Genomic DNA, 21,442 nt, shown 5'->3' with positions numbered 1-21,442 from the left:
TATAATACAACTTTAACGAAAGTTTCATTAATTGTCCAACTGCTTATTAATAGATTCCAACTTACAGGCAATGCTATGGCACAACAACTGGATGGCAGCAGATAAACTTCCTGTGCTCTGATTGGGCTGAAATTTAACCTCCTTTGGCCCACATATGATTTATTTTCCTACTTCCTGTCTACAAAGGAGTTCTCCCAGAAGGCTGTAGAGGGAGCCAGACACTACACTACAGAATATAAATGCCTAGAGGGCAACCCAAAATAGATTCTTTGACATCTCCTTTAGAGCAGTGGTTCTCAAAGTGGGGTCCAGGTACCCCCAGGGGTCCTTGAAGGGGTTCCAGAGGGACCCCAGAAAAAAGGGGAATAATTTATTTTCACTAGAATTCCTCCATAAGTAACACAATGACAAAATGTATGAATATTTTGGTCATGGGTTTCATCCACTTTCTGTAATGAAACATCAAAAATCTTATCAGATGGGGAACCCTGGTACAAAATCCTATCAAATATGAGTCTGTGGTCAAATTTGTGTCAGTTTAGTGGTCGTTTAAATGAAAAAGTTTGAGAACCACTGCTCTGAAATACCAGCAAACTTTTCACTTATCCATAAATATATCTACATCAATTTGATGGCTTGGCACGTAACGTTGTACAGTAAATCACGGTTCTCAGACAATGAATCAATGACTTTGGTGACTTCCTGCTTTGGTGCCACCATGTTCACATTTTTGATTCTGGTACCATAAGTTTTGGTACAAACCTTCATGTCCCCAGAGCAGGATTGTAAAAACTCAGATCGCCTGACCTTTCACCACATCAGGTCAAAATTTTTTATTTTTTTATTTTATTTAAAACTTTGGTTTATGACCAAATACTTGCAAAAATGAAATGCCCATCAGCTTCAGCTGTTCTTTGTGTTTAGTGCTAATTAGCTAATGTTAGCATGCTAACACACTTAACTAAGAACATTATGCTAAATATCAACATGCTAGGTTTGTCATTGTGAGCATGTTAGCATGCTGATGTGAGCATTTAGCTTTAAAAACCACTGCTGCTAGCATGGCTCTTAAATGCATTTCTTCACCTCATGTGAAGCACTTTGCATTGTTCATGCAACACAAATTAACCTGCATTGTCTGCAGACATTATTAAACAGGGGCTGCCACAGCTTAGGTCAATGTTTTTGATGCATGCAGTTTCTGGCTATAAAGCAGTTTCATTAATTTTAATGACCCGTTCATTAAAATATCTTTAATTACAAGAAACCTGTTCATCTACCAACTCATACATGTAATGACAGAACAATATACGTGCAAAAGCTACTTTGAGAAGTTTAACATTAAACCTTCTGCTTTTAAAATTCCCTGATTGTGCAAAATGTTCAAATGTCAACATCTCATTCAGCCACAGAAAAAAAAACCTGTGAAATTCATGCAGCTGATTAGTGGCTTGGTGGGAAACCATTTATAAAAGGTGACTAATTTTACTCTACTGTACTAAGCAGTGTGTAAATAGAGGCAACGAGAAGTGCGTTTCTGTTTTTCTAGTACTGATTTTTCACTATGCTGAATGTTAGTTGTTCTGCATTCAGACACAACAGCCTGTTTCATTTATAATATTGACCTAACAATGACATGAAAACACAGTGATGTGTGACGATTTATTACCAGTCATTGTTCAGGAGTAAGACTGAGAATGTAAATCAATTCTAAAAACCAGAACAAATCGGCAGTAGACTTTTTATTAAACAACAAACGTAAATAAAAAAATACATGTTTTCGAGCTCAGCATAAGTATAGAAAAACAGAAAACCTGGTGCAATGGCTGCACAGGTGCTGAGATTTAATCCCTTGCTAAAGCAAAACAACAACAACAAAAAAAAACTCAGCACACTGAAACCTGATTTGAAAAAAATATATATATCTAATAAGGGTGTGTCCGTGTATAGGACATTCATACATTCTAAAGAAAGGTACAGCTGTCGGACTCAAGTACTGAACTTTGTTGAGTCACAAAGGTAAACCGAATGCTAGCAGCTTAACTAATCTCTTCTTAGGACAAACCTTTTGATTCACAAATGCAGCATGCTAAAAAAAAGTTCAACATAATCATACAAAAACAATATCGCCAGCTCAGAGCCACGCCATGATACAACAGATCATCACTACAGTGTATTGTTTTCATCCCTGTGCTGGTGTTTGGTTTTTGGTTTGTTCAAAAAATCCCTGGTTCACCGTTTCAAACTTGAGAGTTTCATAACGTAAAAGGGTGACACGCTATGAAGTATTTGTATTGCTGGCAAAAAGAGTTGGGTGTTAGCTACTTCGTGTCTCCGTTCATGAAGCTGGCGTTTCTCGTGGGCTCCACTGACTGAACACACATTCACAAAACTACTTTACAGCTGCACTCGGGTTATAAACAGGAATACACATTCTCTTGGCATGAAAAAGCTTCCTAATAATTTCATCCACTGTAACTGAAAAGTTGCTCCCCCCCCCCCAAACAGTGACGATGCAACAATTAGCCAACGGAAAATTGATCAGCAACTTTGATAACTGTTTTAGTCATTCTTTAAAGGAAACATGCCAAACATCAGATGGTTGCAGCTTCTCAAATGTGAGGATTTTTCAGCTTTTTTTGTGTGTGTCAAAAATGATAGTAAAGTGAATATCTTTGGATTTTTAAACTGTTGATCGGACAAAAACATGACATTCAAAGACGTCTCTAAGAAATGAAAACAGGCATTTTTCACTACTTTGACATTTTATAGACAAAAGTTTAGAAAATAATCGTTACTTGCAGCCCTACTTACAATGTTTTCAGTCTTAAGATTTCAAGATCTTGCCAGCGCCAATTCAAAAAATGCCAGACAAATGGGACGTCTCATCCTGTCCCTGCAATATTTTGTCTTTAAATATGCTTTTTTGTGTCACTGTCAAGCTACCAGGTAGATAAATCACAGGGGGGAATCGGTTACCAGGAGGTAACCCAGTCTACATCTCACATTTGACATACTGTAAATGTTATATTAATATTTCTCACTGAGTAGATTTAACTCAAGCATCAGTAGAAAGCTCCAATAACTACCACTTGCACAAATGTACATACATACACACACACACACGCACACACACACACAATAACACACATATTGTATGTACGCAACCAGCATGCCTCCTGCAGAATGAGGACAGATAACCCCAGCATGCATCTCTTATCTAGTGGGCACAGGGTTGCATCCCTCTTACTTTCACACACTTCACCTTAATGTTGGGTTTTAATATTGACCCATAACAGGAGAACAGATATATGTAATTACTCTCCCTCTTACTGGCATATTTTCAGACAGGCTGGTCAAAGATCTGGCTCTATGATTTCTGATCCATTTCTGTAAGCAAAAGAAAGATATGGTGAAATCTGAGCGGACACATTAGTAAAGGATGAAATGGAAGAACACACACAAGTGTCATTTGGTAAATAAGAGAGGAGATGCATGTAAAATGGGCTGACAGGCCATTCATCCTGGTTCACAGAACAAGGGAGCTGAAACAAACCCTTTTCCTCTACAGACTGAGATACATATTCAGTCTGTGTTTAAGTCGGCACATATATTTGGGATGTGACACCTGAAAAACTGAGGCCCTGAGCATCCACAATGACATATTGAAAGAACGTTTGGGTGGGTAATAAGGATTGGCAACCTGTTATTTCCAACCAGCCAAACCTTTGCACTGCATTTGTAAAATTAAACGAGTGAACCTGAATCTGCTGAAGTCCAAATAATCCACTCACTCGCGGAGTAAACCCAGAGTCAAAGCAGGCTGATTGGCCAGCCTAGTCCACTTTGCAACAACAGTGGAGAGAAAGGGAGGAACAAAAAAGGAGGAGGAAAGACAGACATCAGTGGAAATAGGCTCGATAGCAGGCGTAAGCACTGAGAGCCAGTGCCGTGCACAGGCACACGTTGGCTAGTAGAGGGGACCAGGTCCCCGGCACAGGAGAGCTTTCCTTTGGCTGCTCCGCTGCCTCGGGCAACTCGGGCGACTCGTGCTCCTCGGTCTCGTGCTGCTGCTGGGATTTGGTTGGAGCTTTGGAGGTATGAGCTTGTATTCCCATGTGACCATCGAGCTGATCAGCACCGTCAGGAGGAGGCTGTGGGGCAGCAATGGTTCTCTTTCGCAGCTCAGACTCTTGATAGGACCTGTTTGAGGAAAGAAATGAAAATATCTCAACATCTATTGGATGGATCGCCATGAAAAATTGTACAGACATTAATGTTCCCTGAAGGATGAACATACTGATTCTAGTTATCCTATGACTATTCCTCTAGCGCCACCAAGAGGATTGACATTTATTTTAAGTGAAATTTCTCGATTACTAACCACTAATTTACAAACTATTGGATGAGTTGTTTGCAAGTTGGTGCACATTAATTTCCCCCTCAGGATGAATTGGTGATAATCTGACTTTTCATGTAGTGTCATCATCAACTTAAAATTACAGTTTGTCCAATACTTTACTTCCTGGCAAAACTAATGACATTCCCAACAGTCTCAACTTTACTTTGTGTTTAGTGCTAATTCGCAAATGTTAGCATGCTTTAATTCTAACCTAAGATAATGAACATGGTAAACATAATACCTGCTAAACATCAGCATGTTCGCATTTCATTGTTAACATGCTGATGTACTGTTTAGCTGAAAGCATCACTGTGCCTGCGTACAGGGCCGCTAGCATGGCTATCGACATGCACCAGCTCAACTTCAACCTTAACACAAGTGTTTACTAAGTGGAGATTTACAACTTACTAAATTAAAACAGGTGGCACCACACAAACTAGGTCTTAGTGAAAGATTAGTTGTTGCTCTATGTGGCTAACTGACAAAGCTAGCATTAGCTTACTAATATACTACCCGTTAAAGATAATATGGAATACAGTTGACACATCTGACCTGACACTTGATAAAATATTGTTTAATGATGCTATAACTTGAAAGCTTTTCAATTTTCTTTCACAAAAATAAAAATACACCCCAAATTACAAAACATTAGACTTAATGACCTAATAGCTAGGTTAGCATAATCAGCTGTTTCCCACTCTTCCCATTCAAAACTGCTTCAATACTTCTGCATCTGAAACATACATATTTCTCCATGTATGTTTATACAAATAAAACAGTCATACCTACATTTTAAAAAATGTGTCATGTATTTAATATAACATTTGCCTTCCTAAAACTGTTATCAGAAGTTAGTAGTTGATTGCTTTTGATTGGACGACATTACAAAGGTTTCCTAACAACTAATTTATACATTCCTGAAGAATTTGCTACCTCAGACATTTCTCAAGTTTTAATATTGTATCCTGATTTAGTAAATTACTCATTCGAAACTAGGTATTAGTTACTAAGAACTTAGGAAGGATTTCACACATACATGATGGATTAACAACAACTGGTGCAACCCAGTACTGTCCTAAAATGAATTAATAATTTAAACTAACCATGATAACAAAGACAGACACACATTCATTCAAAATATGATCTGAGTTTTACCCAAGCCAGATTTCCATCTGTGGGATGATCTCGTCATTCTCTGGAAAGAAGGATGGCTCAACTTTGCCATTGTAAGGGTCTCTGGGAGGAGGAAGAGGAGGTGGAGGGGTGAACTCTGGAGGATCATCCTCCTCGTTTGAGAGCTCTTTCCATGACTCCTTGAGAGAAAAAACAAACTCCCTTTGAATATTTGTGACATAAGTGTTATTTCATCAAGCACAGGGAACAATATGTGTAATGCGGTGTCTTAATGCTTGACGCCTACACTTGCTATTAGTATTATTAGTCATATTTCTATTATTGTTGTTGTGCTTCTCTGCGTCTCTCTCTCTCCCCTCTTCCCGTCCTTTCTCTCTCAACCCAACCAGTCGAGACAGCTGGCCGCCCACCTAGAGCCCACTTAAGTTTTTTCCCGTTAAAAGGGGAGTTTTTCCCCAACTGCTGTTGCCAAATGTTTGCTCATGGGAGAATGTTGGGTCACTGTGAATTTAAGAGAATGGTCTTGACCGGCTCTATGTGAAAAGTGCCCTGGGATAATTTCTGTTGTGATTCGGTGCTATAAAAATAAAGTTGACTTGACTTCATCTGAAAAGAAGATAACACTGAGAAAAATTTGAACTTTAAGAACAAAGAGCAGATTGAACGGGGAGGACTTGCCTGCAGAGATGTATCGCCCTTGATGTACTTGGCACCTTCAATGACGGCAAGGTAGGAGAAGCGAAGTTGATCTGCTGTCTGAATCAAGCCCATACGATAGCGTCGCATCTCCAGCAGAACGTCACGAATACGCACTGAAGACGGGTCCTTACGGATGGACATCTACATACAACAGCAAAAACATACAGATTGAGCAATTAAGTTAGCTTTAGATATCATTGTGAGAGAGCTGTAAAGTCTTACAACACCAGTAAAGACACTTTTATTATCATTGCTTGTAATAATGATCAAGGAATTTAGTTATTCCAGTACTGCACTTGCTGTAGATAAACATGAGGTAATGTCCGATAAGGATAAATGAAAACAGAACAAGAGAGAAAGTCTGTTAACGTCATGGTTTCTCAATAGCAGGGCTCTGTACAAACCAATAAAAGGCAGGTGTCCACCAGACAAAAGGTCCCAGAGCGTCCGATACCAGCGCTGCAGTGCACCACCACCGGTCCCTGGTCCGAATTGAGACAACCCGACTCTCGCACCTTGAACAGGAAGTTAAGGAAGGAGGCAGGAGACTCTGGTACCCCAAAGTCAGGCCAGGTGGTGTAGTGAAAATGTAAAATCTCCCGAGTCTCTTGTGTCTACACAGAAAGATGAGAGGGAAAACAAATCCAGACATCAAGGAAGGAGTTAAAAGACAGAAGAAGAAACCAGGAACCGCATGCTCTGAATATTAAAAGACTGTAGTCCCGATGTTTCCAGTGTTTCCGAATTCGACTTTTACACAGAAAATAACCTCTAAAAGACAGAAAACTTACAGACAGATTTTCCAGCTCCAGTTGACGGACTGTGTAGTAAGATTTGATGTCTTCTGAAACAAGGGTGAGCTTGAAATTGGTATCTTCAAAGACAGCATCTTTCTCCTCTCGGTGCGGCCAATACTGGGCACATTTAACCTAAAACCAAAACGTAGGTGCGAGTTACATACATGTACAACAGAAACAGAAAGAGCAGAGAGGTTATTGCAGCGTACAAGATGAACTGAAACCGTGACACATTAACACATTGCACTGCTTACAGATCCTTTCTCTATGACTCGGTTCAGCATCACCACACCGCGAGTCCTCTGCTCCCATACCATCTCCCAGAAGTGACCGCACGTATTTGGAAGGGGTCCCTGAAATAGAACAATGGAGCTTATTCTTAGTATGACTGAGGAGCAGCGGATCTATTTAAAGATCTCAGCAAAGACATTTGATATTGTCGATCACACTATTCTTAAAAAGAGAAGAGTGGATTGAATCTTCAGTCTACACACTATAAAAGAACCTGAGAGTGTGTGTTCACTCTTCATCTTTTTACAGTCCAAAACAAATTCTAAACCAAGGGTGCAAATTTCTACTATGGATGGGGGAAACATGACCCCTCAAAATATTATTTTTGTACCCCAAACTTCTACAGTTTCTGTTTGATTTACTCACTAAAATCTCTCTAAACTGATTCTTCTTATTGTCTAGCTGCCAGGTCCAGATGAGAGAAGAGAGGAGTCCATAAAAATGTCAATACACTCATCTGAACCACCTTCAATTATTACTTTGCACTCACAGAAATAAGCTTTATGAGCAGCTTAGCATTATTTTTTGCCTTATTCACTCTGGGTTTCACCTCTCAGGCTACATATAGTAGAGATTGACACCTTTTGTGCATGTTTTATTTGTTAAAACAATTAATTGAATCTCTATTTAATATCCTCCTAGAAAGAAGCTGGAATTGCACATTACGTTATTATGAAAAGTACAACAATCAATCATAATATGTTATTTTCTAGATTAAAATAAGAAGTTATTTAAATACAGGAAATAGCTTTTTTTTAGTTCAAGGACCTCTGATTTCACTGGGCATCCCCTTCTTGGGTGAACTACACCCTCACTGATGACACAATCCTTGTATTTTAAATCTCTGTTGTTCAAAACACAAACATTAACTTAAAATCCCCCTTCAATCACAACTGTATTTTTACTTCTTGTTATTTCTTGTTGGATGTTTGAGCTTCACTTGTGCAGAATGCGGCATGTGCAGAGTTTGACTCTACAAGGTTGTTTTTACATTCTTCTACTGAAATTGGAAAGTTTCTCTGTGCTCATCTTAAATCTCAGTTTACGACATGTACCTACAAGAATGATTTGTGATATCAAAACTATTTTGGAGCCAATCGTGGTCCAATCGGCAACTTTCCCCGAGTGTAATCTGGAGACTTAAACCTCCGGCACACATATAGTGTGATTGGGCTTAACAGTGAAGTGTCCAGCAGTTAAACTATAAAAATGAAAAATATTTGCTTATTAAGAGACTTCAATGAGGGAGAAGAAGGAGATTTAATTTGATAAGGACTTTTTAGGAGGTTTTTGAACTTTTTTTCAGCAGTACAGTATTTTTTTTAAACAAGTCTTCAAACATGTCTGGAGGGGAACTTTAAATAGTCCAATATCAAACAAATGACAGGTATAAATTTTGTGTAACTGAGTGGTTTTTTTTTGTTCTACAAGAACCAAGGAAATGCTGCATTTGCAGAAGAATGCAGTGCACCTTGGCCTCCATGCTTACCTGAGTAAGGATATAGTTCCTCTGTGCCTCCTCTACTGTTATTAGGCTGGCATTAATGTAGTCATTCACACTCAGCTGCAGACATATTCTGCTGTGGTCAACTGAGGATAATAAAAAAAAAAAAAAAAAAAATTATGAAAATGTGTTTTTAATCTCATGACCCCAAGGGACAATAGGTCCCAGACTAACACAGCTGCTGGGAACATATGATACATACTTTGAACAAAAACACAGGTGTCATCTTTTGGCTTTAACAGTAAAATGGATCACGTCAACCACTCTTGATATCCAGAAAAAAAAGAACATTTCAGTTAAAAAGTAAACAGCACGAACAAGATTCAGGTTACTGATTTTCACATCTTGTTAAAAGTGAATAAGAAACAAACGCTTGATAGCATATACAGTAACTATTTGCAGCATGGTTTGCACCATTTGCATTTGCTTATTCGTTGTGAAAAAGAGGAAACCACATAGTTCAGTTGTCAAACTGTGACATAACGGAAAAACATTTTATTAAATGATCATTTGTCTGAGACTCTGAATTATAATGTTCACCTCACAGTTATTCTTTGGTTTCACTGTATTTCAGTGCAGCGTGTCCGAGAAGATGACTGAATAACACTGACATAAAGATTTATTGTAATAATTAAAACGCATCTACATATTGCCTTTCTTTAACAGTTTACAAAGTGCTTTAAAGAAAGAGACACAAGGTGAACTAATTAAATGCACAAGAAACTCATAAAAGAATGTAAAATATATTAAAAAGCACAAGAGCAGCTTGTAAAAATTGGTTTTAAAATGTGTTTCCGATAGGTTATCTAAAAACCTTGTGCATTCATTTACAGTCACCGTGCCAACACCCTCAATAAAGAAACTCATAAAATCAGTTCTCTGGAAACAAGATCACAGATTCAAAATTGAAAGTTACGTGTTATATTACGCAGGTCTGTCCCAGATGACGCAATGCTCTGCCTATTGCGTAATACTAACATCGTGTTATTTCAAATGATCACCACATTTCTTGTGCCTAAGGTCAGCAGTGAGTAGTGAGCGGGCAGTGACATTCAACTGTGGAAAGATCGGCTTAGCAAGTGTGTTGTTGTTGCTACTACTGTGTCTGTAAAGAATAAGTCACCACTGGCTGATGTTTGAGCATAAATAAGAGATTACAGCGCTTCTCACATGTGACCCAAACACTGTAGATCGAGTCCCAAACTGTCCTCTACAGGACATTTTAATGTCATCGAGGTAAAGGACTGTATAAGACGTTTAAGACTGTTCTGTCCAGAGTATCGAGTAGAGCTGCAACTAACAATTATTTTCATTATCAATTAATAGTTTGGTGTATAAAATGTCCACACACAAAAATGACAAATGCCCGTCACACTTTCCTAAACCTAAGTTAACATCTTCAAAAGTGTTGTTTTATCTGAATCAAAGTAAAAAAAAATCCAAACATTTTCAGTTTCTTTTCATACATAACACACTAAAGCATTAAATAGTCACATTTGAGAAGCTGGAACCAGTGAAATTATAGCATTTGTGCTGGAAAAATGACTGAAACGATCAACTGATTATCAAAACAGTTGCTAATAAAAAATAATAGTAACAGGCAACTTACATGGGCTAACATCCCTGTAACGATTCCGAGTCTTATTTTCGGGTAATTTCGCAACCTTGCAAGGGAGTTCACATGACTGCTGACGAATCTCCTGCAACAGAATTAAAAAAAAAAAAAAAAAAAAAAATAGCCTTACATTAACATCACATTAAAGGTCGGATGTAACATGCACGCTGCAAGCTGTGTCTCTGTGACTGTCATGTGCTTTAAAGTTGTCTGAGCGATACTGAAAGAGCATCTTGTTCCTTCCTACATTTAACCCCATCTGTCCAGTTCTCTTAACATGTATGTAAACTGTATATGAGAACTCTCTGAGTGTGCCTTCCTCATACGTGCCTGTGTAGTGTGTGTATAGGGTGTATAACATGACATATAGCACATACTGGTCTGTATGGTAAAAATATAATAATATCACCCATGATTCAAGCTGATCTGTAATTAAGGGCTGTTTTGTACTAGAAATCATTAAAAAAGAAGTTAATCCGGAGTGACTGAAGGTTGCAATGTTACAAAAAGTGACACTTTAAGTCAGTGGTGGAAGAAGTACTCAGATCCTTTACTTAAGTAAAAGTACCAATACAGCAATGTCAAAATACTCCATTACAAGTAAAAGTCCTGCATGAAAAATCCTACTTAAGTAAAAAATACATAAGTATCAGCAGCAAAATGTAGTTAAAGCATTAAAATGATGGATTAGTCCCTCTGACTGATATATTGTTATTTATTAGTGCATAAGCAGCATGTTACTGTTGTAGCTGCTGAACTACTTTATATACATTTAGCTAGTTTAGTCCAGTGGTTCCCAATCTAGGGGTCGGGCCTCTACAATAGGTCACCAGACACAGCTAAGCAGTTATGAGATGATTAATGGGAGAGAAAAAAAGAAAAAACAAGGTTCTGATACACAAATCTATTTTCAGTTTTTGGACTTATTCTCTAATCTTTGATTTTTGGTGAAATATTGGATCATTTGAACATCTATTGAAATGAAACCATGTGAGAAGTTTAGAGGGAAAACCACTATGTGGTGGTTAACATCTAACAGACATCTGGAATGTGACCCTGACTACACACCGCTTGTTGTAAGACATCAAAAACCACATAGGTTGGAAACCACTGGTTTCATCACAAACAACTTTTTTCAAAGCAATTTTAAAAGCTTGTTATATTATCCATTGTGTCAAATCTTCATCTGAAAAGTAACTAAAGCTGTCAAACAAATGTAGTGGAGTAGAAAGTACAATATTTCCCTCTGAAATATAGTGGAGTGGAAGTATAAAGTAGCAGAAAATGGAAATACTCGAGTAAAGTACCTCAAATTTATACTTAAGCACAGTACTTGAGTAAATGTACTTAGTTACTTTCCACCAATGATTAAAGTACAGTTTGTATGCGGCTGGCTATAATGTGATGGATGTGCTGCAGGCTTCATAGACCCAGACAGACCCATCAATCAATCATCGGATTGGTCCGAGCAGGCGGAACACCGACTTCAACTAAAAAAGAGGCTGATAACTACATAAACGATGCACCCTTCTTATTCTTCTCCTTCATCTTCTTCTTCTTCTTCTTGTGCATCGGCTCTCAATTGGCCCTAACAGTGACAGTCCTCTTTCCCCCCCACCACCACCTTGCTTTACAGAGAGGTCCTACCTGATAAATGGCGCTCCAACTCCCGTTTTCATCGATTTCCCGAAACTCGGCTTCCATTGCGGACAGTCCAGCTGCCACTCCTTCTTCTTCTTTCTTCTTCTTCTTCTTGTTTAACTCCCGGTGTGAACAACCGCAGCTCCACAGTGATTAGACAGTTTTTTACTCTTAAAGTGTCCCGCAATTACTGACAACTGTTCCGCCACAGTTGAGTAATTGTCAGTCGGACAGCATAGATTACAGTGTTGCCTCTCTCGGCCTGGTTTTTAGCGGAAACACGCCGTAGGCTCCTCCTACGCGCTGTAGCCAGCTGCCGTCCTTGGGTGGCTAAAAAAGCAGCAAAATGTGTTTTTTTGTTGTTTTTTTTAAGCGATAATATTCCGCTGCAGGCTTTCTGGGTATAAACCTGGATTTAAAGGCTCTTGTCCAACCGGGATATGTAACTTTGTTTAAGAGAGAGTCACTTTACCATTCCTGCGGCGGCTGTAGAGGTAGATACATCCATGAGTAGAGCAGCGAGGACGCGCGGAAGGCATCTTTTCTTTTTTTTTAAAATGCTTTATTGAACAATACATTTACAAATAACAAGGCGAGTCAACCATGCTGTCAAAACACCTGGGTATGAACATGTTGTGTCTCTGAGGCTGTCATGTTCTTTAAAGTTGGAATAAAATCAATACACTTAAACCTTTTGGGTATTTTAGAAATAGATCTTAAAGGTGCAGTGTGTAGAATTTAGTGGCATCTAGTGGAACAGACTTGGCAGAAATGGAATATAATATTCATAAGTATGTTTTAATTAGTGTATAATTCAATAAAAATAAGAATCATTGTGTTTTTGTTATTTTAGAATGAGTCCTTTATGTATGGATGTATTATAAGAGCTGGATACCGGACTGAAAATGGCGCCCATTCAGTCTAATAAGAATTGCTCGCTTGGCGCATAAGCCAAAAAAAGTTTCTAGCTTCCTGGTTTACTTCCGGGGATATGAAGCCCATTGAATATGTGTAGTAGTGTTTCTCCCACTGGCCCCACCCATGAGTTCCTGCTCGGACCATATACTTTACATTGTGGTGACATCACAAGTTTTTAAATCGCTTTTCTCAGCTCAAGGAAAGCTTTACAAATATAAAACCTCCATGGATCAAAAATTCATAATATAAAGAGTTATAATTGATCTTGTTTGCAGTTCAAGTTGTCCTGTCAACAGTTTTACAGACGCTGGCCTATGGGGAAAATGTGTTTTGGGCCGCAGGGGGATTTTTTTGCTGCAATACCGTGAGTGGCCACTGGGAAAAACTGGCTGCAAGGCTGAATGGCAGCGCCCTATCAAGCTCTTATTATACATCCATGGTCCCCTTCCACGGAGGCTGCCATGTCGCACCACCATGTTTCTACAGTAGCCCAGAATGGACAAACCAAACACTGGTTCTATAGAGGGCCTTTTGTGTTTTTCGCAAGTGTCACAGCCTCCGTAGGTTCTCCTACACACTTGGAAGGGGAGGGGAGGGGTATTCAGTTGGTTGCAACCCGCAACCTCACCACTGGATGCAACTAAATCCAACACACTGATCCTTTAAACCTCCCAACCTCCACTTGCAACTATTTTACATAACTGTATTTTATTTTATATTTCAATTATCTTAATTTATCCATCAAATTACCTTCCCTAATTGGAATGTTTCGATAACTTTTTATTAACTAATTGTGGTTTTGCTTTTTCTGGGGCCCCCAACGAAAAGGGCCCCAAAAAGCTATGGATTTATTATGATGTTTAGATGTTAAAAAATATTGAATTATGTTACTATTCTAACTCACATATAACTTACAAAAGGCCCCCAAAGCACATAAAAAAATATGCAACTGTATACATCTGCTTCAGAGGAAAACATTGTATCACCACATTGACCTGACAGATAAATGTTACTGGTTACGTTGCAGATTCAGATTTTACTCACAAAAAATGCTATAAAATATGACTCATTATTATTAATTAAACTATTCATCATTATATAAGAATTGAAAGTTCCAACTTGAATCTAATTTAAGTAAATTTAAGTACATAGTGCTGATAATAACTCTCTTTCACTTTTCACTTTAAGTGAAAAGTCCCCCGCCACTCAAAAATATGTTTTTCTTCTTGTTCCTACAGTTGGATGTTTGAGCTTCACTGTGCAGAATGATGTATGTGCAGAGTTTGACCCTAGAAGGCTGTTTTCACATTCATCTGCTGAAAGTGGAAAGTTTCTCTGTGCTCATTGAAAATTGGATTTTAAGAGGTTTTACTTGTAACATCACAAGTAGTTTGGAAGCCAATCATGGTCCAATATATTCAACTTACACAAGTCTGATGTGGCAACTTGAAGCCTCCAATGCACAAACACTGAGAATGGACCTTACAGTGAAGCAGGAGACATTGTGTGTCCAACAGTTAAACTTTGGAGATGAAATATATTTGCATATTTAGATTCTGGATTTAGATTCTGGATTTTTTTTAATGAGGGAGAAGGAGGCGATGCCATTTTAGGCATGTTTAACAAGATACTTGAACTTTTTGTGGGAAAAAAACATATCAGACACAAATTATTATTCAAAGTAGAGTATTTTATATACATTGTAAAACAGCCCTGGAGGGGATCTTTAAGTAAATGTAAGTACATTGTGCTGATAATACCTCTCTTTCACTCTTTTAAGGGAAAATTTGAATGCGGGACTTTCTCTTTTACAGTATTTTTTATTGTGCAGCATTATTAGTTTTGAGTACTTCTTCTACCACTGCCAATACCAACACTCCCAGTTAGAGGAAGGGTGAAAATGAAGCCCGGTTCCCCCCAAAATCACTAAATCCGCCCCCGTGCAACATGAACGCGCGTCAAAGGCGTCTTGTTTCTGCGTCCGTGCGGCCCGCTGGAGCGCGCACGTACACTGACGTAACGGTCTGTTTACGTCCAATCTGTGGAGTCTCTCTGCTGTTGCTGTGACCTGCTGCAGTTTAGTCAACGAAATATTGTAGCTGGCTTTAAAAACAGAAAAGCGTAACGGGAATAATATGACACTCATTTGAAAGCTCAGACATATGTGTCCTCAAGCAGGCTTCGCAGAGGTTGATCTGACAGAGGTCGTCATGGATTAGCTGTAGTTTTCTTTCTCCAGACAAGCAAGAGCTGGGACAAGGGACTGTTTTTTTTTTAAGCTAGCAAAGCAACTTAGCCAGACGTTTTGAATCAGCTTTACTACAAGCGACAGGTACTATGCAAATTCTTGACAAGTTCCTCTGTGTGTGTCGCTTCATGTGTTGTCCTCCTCCGGCCGGCTGCTCACTTTATGTGTCTGTATTTTCTTAGTTGTTGTCTAGCGTTGGCGTTAGCGCTCAGCTGTCGTTGGCTGCTAGCTGATGTGTAGCTATAGTTACTGCCTCCCAGTGGTGGAAAAAGTATTCAGATCTTTTAACGGTAAGTTGTTTTAGCTATTCCACAATGCAAACAACACTCCCGTCTTCAAACCACAAGACCTGCATTCAGAAGTTTACAGACTCAAGTATCAGCAGTGGAGGAAAAAAAGTAATTATGTATCGTGAAGAAAGCAGTATTTCAGTCTGTTCAATGTCACTATGTTAACATAAAATCTCATAATCTTATATTTGCATATCTGATTTGGCACGTTACATTAACACAACTGTTAATATTATTAATTGCACACTGCATATACTGTTTACACGATCAACATTCGTACATTCCTGTTCAATATTTTTTACATTTAATTTCATTCTCCTCAATTTAAAATTTAAACCTGTAGCAGCTCTTTTCACAGGATATATTTTACATGTTTTTTATTGTAGATTTCTTTTTTTCTCTTTTTTATATTATTTAGGATTACTTAATTACCTGCAAGAAGTATTTTAATATTGTAGGTGGTTTAACTGCTTAGCATATTTAAAACAGCGTATTTGTATCTGTTTATCAGATGTTTTGCATAGAAAATCTTAGTAGTACTATATCTTGTACTTAGTAGTACACAATATAATATTAATATTTCTTATATATTTACTTTATTATCACAGAAGACTAAAGAAACCAGAAAATATTGTCATTTTTGAAGCTGGAATCAGATTAATTTAGAAGATTTTTTTCTTAAAAAATGGCTCCAAATGATTAATCAATGATCAAAATAGTTGGCAATTAATTTAATAGTTGCAGCTCTACATCAAATATGTATAATTTGTGTCTCACACACATTACACACCTATGTTGTGTGCACACACAGTATAGACACAAACACATACAGTAAGTGCTGTATGACTTTTACGCTCAGTGTGTAAAAATTATAAGAATTATTGTCTTCTAAAAATCTTTGTGTTATTTCTTTTAGATTCCTGGAGCAGTTTGAGATCCTTGAGAGATTCTCAAGGCGACATGGCTCCCAAAGACATCATGACCAACTCCCATGCCAAATCCATCCTTAATGCGATGAACTCACTACGCAAGAGCAACACACTCTGCGATATCACTCTGAGGGTGGAGAACACAGATTTTCCAGCTCACCGGATTGTCTTGGCTGCCTGCAGCGACTACTTTTGTGCCATGTTCACCAGTGAGGTAATTCTGAAAATGTTGGTTATTTATTGACTCTTCAGTGCTGAAGAAACATGATGAATTCTGTGCCTCTACATATTGAATTAAGAGAATAAGGGTATCTAATATGCCCCGGTTACATATCTGATATGATGTTTATTATCTCCTTTTTTGGCCTCTAAGATAAATTTTAGATTTTACAGTTGAGCCTCATGCAAGATGATTATGAGAACTGCAACAGGATAAAACTTGATGCTCGTAAGTTATATGTTTCTTGTAATTACACCTGATAATCTCTGTTTATGTGCCTCTGCAGCTTGCAGAAAAGGGAAAATCTTTCGTCGACATTCAGGGGCTCACAGCATCAACTATGGAGATCCTGTTGGATTTCGTCTACACCGAGACTGTGCTAGTTACCGTGGAAAATGTACAAGAACTGCTCCCTGCAGCGTGTTTGCTTCAGCTCAAAGGTAGGAGCGCCTGCCGTACCGAGATTTTGTGTGCTTAAGCCAGCTGATATCGCTGTGAGTACAGGCACAGCAAGGCATGGCTCAGATGAGTGATTGGAGAATCATGTGTGGGATTTGTCAGAATTTGAATGATACATGTGTTTGTTTACAGATGTATTTTTGTTTTCCTCAGGGGTAAAAAGAGCGTGTTGTGATTTTTTGGAGAGTCAGCTTGATCCCACCAACTGTCTGGGTATTCGGGACTTTGCTGAAACTCACAATTGCCTTGACCTGATGCAGGCGGCTGAGCTCTTTTCCCAGAAGCATTTCTCCGAGGTGGTCCAGCATGAGGAGTTCATGCTGCTCAGCCAGACAGAAGTCGAAAAGCTTATAAAATGTGATGAAATCCAGGTAAGAAAACTGGATGACTTCAGGCATTGAGCTTTTTGGTGTTATTATCACGTGCGCAACGGCGGCTGCTTGATCTGTTGTTGCTGAATATTTATTATTTGAAACACCTGAAACCAGTCTGTTAAATTAATGACATATCTGCTCTTCGATACATCTTAATACCTGCAGAATTGGTGTTAAGATGAAAAATGACTTACACAGTATGAACTGAGCTTGACTTTCACAGCTTTCATATTGTCTTTCAAACCCCTGAATACTTAAAGAGAAAAGCAAGTACGAACCTGCTGTAATCTCAGTGAGTGGGCCCCCCCAATACCGCTCACCACTGTGGAGGGGGGGGGGGGGCTGACAATGAAATTGCAGAGAAGAAAACCTGATTTAGGTTTGCCTGTGTGCCCAGGAAATTCCTGTTCCCAACCACACACCTTGTGTTGTGTAAACACAGTTATTATCACATGATGATTTATAGATCATCAATTCACTCAGAAGGTCCTTCCTGTCATTTTTGTTGTGTTTTTTAAAATAAAACTAGACTATACATGTAAATCACAGTCACGCATAATTTGCCTTCAGTAAAACTATTTTCGTTTCGTGTCATCTTTCTCATGTGAGGAATTTAGGGTGTAAATTTGTGGCTTGTTTTACCTTTAAGAAGACTGTTCTGTCGCACGTTATTTCTTTGCAGTTACTGAAATAATTGCAATCGATAAACAATTAATAGTCAAAAATGGACACTAATGAATATTGTGCAGCATTTTTAACTACAGTTGTCAGCTAATTGTTTAGTTAATGTGTGGATTTATATGCTGTCTATATGTAGGTGGACTCGGAGGAGCCGGTATTTGAAGCAGTGTTAAACTGGGTCAAACACAACCGAAAAGAGAGAGAGCCCTATCTGCCAGACATGCTCGAGTTTGTTCGGATGCCGCTGCTGACCCCCCGCTATATTACAGATGTCATTGATGTTGAGGTGAGCCCGACAGCAGGTTCTTCTGTAATAACACTCTTAAGCTTCCAATGAAGGGTTATCTACTGAAGCGTTCATTACATTTACCGTCGTAATTAAGCAAGTTTTGACACGTTTTTAGCCCCTCATTCGGTGTAGCCTGCCATGTCGAGACCTTGTTGATGAGGCCAAGAAATTCCACTTAAGACCGGAGCTGAGGAGTGAGATGCAGGGTCCACGCACACAAGCCAGATTAGGTAGGTTTTAACAACTATATTTATTTATCTACTTTGTAATTCACACTGTTGTTGGTAATAAAATGAATTTGGGGTTTGTTTTTTTTTTAGGTGCCAAAGAAGTCCTGCTGGTTATAGGTGGGTTTGGCAGCCAACAATCACCAATAGACATAGTTGAGAAATATGATCCAAAAACTCAAGAATGGAGCTTTCTTCCTGTAAGTATTTAAGATTTTAAAGATTTTATGTTGTTGTTTTTATCACAGCAGGTTTGACTAATACAGGACTAATACTCTTTATAGAACATTGCACGGAAAAGGCGTTACGTCGCCACAGTGTCGCTCCACGATCGGGTTTATGTGATCGGGGGCTACGACGGTCGGTCGAGGCTCAGCTCTGTGGAGTGCCTGGACTACACGGCGGACGAGGACGGTGTTTGGTACACCGTCGCTACCATGAATGTACGTCGTGGCCTTGCTGGGGCCACAACACTCGGAGGTGAGGAGGGTTTCTCTGCCAAATGACTCACACCTCCACTGTTTTTTTTCTTCCCGTGAAATCCCCCTGAGAATGTTTTCCTCTATCTCAGAAAAGTAAACAATGTGAGTAAAGTTGTGGTTTTCCATTTTGTTCCTTCTTGACTCTCGACAGATATGATCTATGTTGCCGGTGGCTTTGACGGCAGCCGGCGCCATACCAGCATGGAGCGATACGACCCAAACATTGACCAGTGGAGCATGCTGGGAGACATGCAGACAGCAAGAGAAGGGGCTGGTCTGGTGGTGGCCAGTGGACTCATATACTGTCTAGGTACGGACACAAAATCCAAACAGCTCAGTCTTCGATAGCTTTGACACTTGAGGTCACATTGAGAAAACAAACACAGCTCATTGTTTCATTGATTGTTTCCTCACAGGTGGATACGATGGACTGAATATACTGAATTCAGTGGAGCGGTATGACCCTCACACAGGCCACTGGACCAGTGTCACACCAATGGCCACTAAGCGGTCAGGTAGGTTTTCCAGGGTAAGAAAACTGTCAGCTAACAGTCTGTGGTACTGTTTGTCTGACACCTTCATATTGTTTCAGGTGCTGGTGTGGCTTTACTCAACGACCACATCTATGTAGTAGGAGGCTTTGATGGTGTTTCGCACCTCGACTCTGTTGAGGTCTACAACATCAGAACAGACTATTGGACCACTGTAGCCAGTATGACCACTCCTCGATGTTACGTAGGAGCAACCGTTCTCCGAGGACGTCTCTACGCCATCGCCGGGTAAGGAAGGAGTGTCCTGATGTTCCTCCTGCTTTCTGTGGCGGCGGGCTTGAAGGCAGAATGAGTATGAGGATTTGTCGGTTGCAGTTTGTAACGACAACACCAGAAGTGCATGCTACGAAGCAGTTGCTACATTTTTATTTCCCCACCCCCACACCCTGTGCACGGTTATTTGCTGGGGACTCAGAAACATCCTGAACACAGCAAAATAAGAAAATACAGGCAGAGGGCGGGTTCTCTGCAGATACAGACACTGTGACTGATCCTCAATCCTACTAATCCTGCTCATTCTGCCTTTAAACGATAAGTTCAGCTTTTTTAAGTTTATCTTAATACATTACTCAGAGACTAACTGCTGGTGTATACTATGTCAGAACTGCTTGTCAGATGATCACATAGTCTCAGCATCCCCCTCCCTCAAAACCTTTCCGATAAGGGATGGGGTGGGGTTTAGGGGCCATGTCCAACAATTTCAGTAATTTACCGAAACTGACAATCCCACATTCACACCAACGTCATGTTGTGATTGTCCAGCTATGCAGAGATGAGAAAGTATGCAGAGGTTAAACTTTTTTTTTAAAAAACTTTTTAAACAATACCATGTTTCCTCCTCCTCTATGACACGTTTTCTTTGGAACCACTATAAATACATTTGATTACCGGCGAGGTCTGGTTGCAAACTGTTTTTTTTTTTTTTTCCGAGCAATCCGACCCTTGTGGGTTGCGGTAATTGCTCCTCCCCTCCGAGTGATACCCTGGTAAAACTAAACTACAAGAAATGAGGCACAAAATTCATGGTCCTTGTTCTGTGTAAAAATACTTTCTAAAGTTAATCCAAAGCAAATATGGACCTTCAGCAGTGAATTATCCAAAATCAACCATGCAACTAACAGGACGTACCAATCCCCTGCAACTAAGCGAGGAAATGCTTTTCAGGGAAATGCAAAAAGGGAAGTTAGTGCTGAAAAGGTTGTAACTTTGGAAGACACACATTTGATTGTAACTTCAGACCACTGAAACCTCAGAATGCAGTTTTACACAGAACAAGGACTGTGGACCTCGTTCCTCTTCCCGTTCATGGCTACTAAAGAGAGGAGGAATGATCACAGCATCAAACTTGTCCTTTTAAATGGAGGCTAGATTGAACATACATGATATATATATATATATATATGTTTGTTTGCACCAAATAAAATACTTCACATGTACCAAAAGATACAATACAACACTTCCATGCATGTCCCCTCTGTTTAGCCGTGTTCAGATTAATGTTAGTGTTGCTTGGAAAAAAAAACAACATAATTTCATTCATTTGAATGACTCCGATCCAGTGGAGGTGTAGATGCACAAGGCTCCAGCTGAATAAACACAGAGTCAACATGTTCAACTTATGATGCAACATAATGCAGTGTGATCAATCAAATACATGCAAGCTCACATTCCTGGTTGGTTACTTTGTAGCG

General features: G+C 39.2%; 2 protein-coding genes across 7 annotated transcripts in view; one reads left to right on the top strand and one right to left on the bottom strand.

Moving 5' to 3' along the window:
* LOC122981885 (kelch-like protein 12) overlaps nucleotides 1-21,442 on the top strand; it is a 125,444-nt gene that overhangs the window by 102,234 nt on the left and 1,768 nt on the right. For 4 of the 6 annotated variants that reach the window (XM_044350683.1, XM_044350684.1, XM_044350681.1 and 1 more), the window contains 10 exons: nucleotides 16,456-16,682; nucleotides 16,975-17,128; nucleotides 17,301-17,518; nucleotides 18,339-18,488; nucleotides 18,607-18,721; nucleotides 18,812-18,918; nucleotides 19,003-19,198; nucleotides 19,352-19,510; nucleotides 19,617-19,715; nucleotides 19,793-19,979. In XM_044350683.1, the coding sequence (XP_044206618.1) occupies nucleotides 16,456-16,682; nucleotides 16,975-17,128; nucleotides 17,301-17,518; nucleotides 18,339-18,488; nucleotides 18,607-18,721; nucleotides 18,812-18,918; nucleotides 19,003-19,198; nucleotides 19,352-19,510; nucleotides 19,617-19,715; nucleotides 19,793-19,979 (1,612 nt within the window). Of the gene's footprint in view, nucleotides 1-14,975; nucleotides 15,334-15,431; nucleotides 15,540-16,455; nucleotides 16,683-16,974; nucleotides 17,129-17,300; nucleotides 17,519-18,338; nucleotides 18,489-18,606; nucleotides 18,722-18,811; nucleotides 18,919-19,002; nucleotides 19,199-19,351; nucleotides 19,511-19,616; nucleotides 19,716-19,792; nucleotides 19,980-21,442 lie in introns of those variants that run through there. The other 2 variants (XM_044350685.1, XM_044350687.1) reach the window with 2 other exon arrangements.
* On the bottom strand, nucleotides 1,649-12,633 carry ptpn1 (protein tyrosine phosphatase non-receptor type 1). Its single transcript, XM_044350694.1, has 9 exons — nucleotides 12,090-12,633; nucleotides 10,437-10,527; nucleotides 8,813-8,913; nucleotides 7,287-7,385; nucleotides 7,027-7,164; nucleotides 6,640-6,849; nucleotides 6,215-6,376; nucleotides 5,558-5,715; nucleotides 1,649-4,203 (listed from the first exon to the last, which is right to left on the bottom strand). The coding sequence occupies exons 1-9, from the start codon at nucleotides 12,144-12,146 to the stop codon at nucleotides 3,903-3,905; spliced, it is 1,317 nt and encodes a 438-aa protein (XP_044206629.1). The 5' UTR covers nucleotides 12,147-12,633; the 3' UTR covers nucleotides 1,649-3,902.

This window comes from Thunnus albacares, chromosome 5 (genome assembly GCF_914725855.1).
Source record: "Thunnus albacares chromosome 5, fThuAlb1.1, whole genome shotgun sequence".
NCBI lineage: Eukaryota > Metazoa > Chordata > Actinopteri > Scombriformes > Scombridae > Thunnus > Thunnus albacares.
This window is presented reverse-complemented; position numbering and strand designations above follow the sequence as displayed.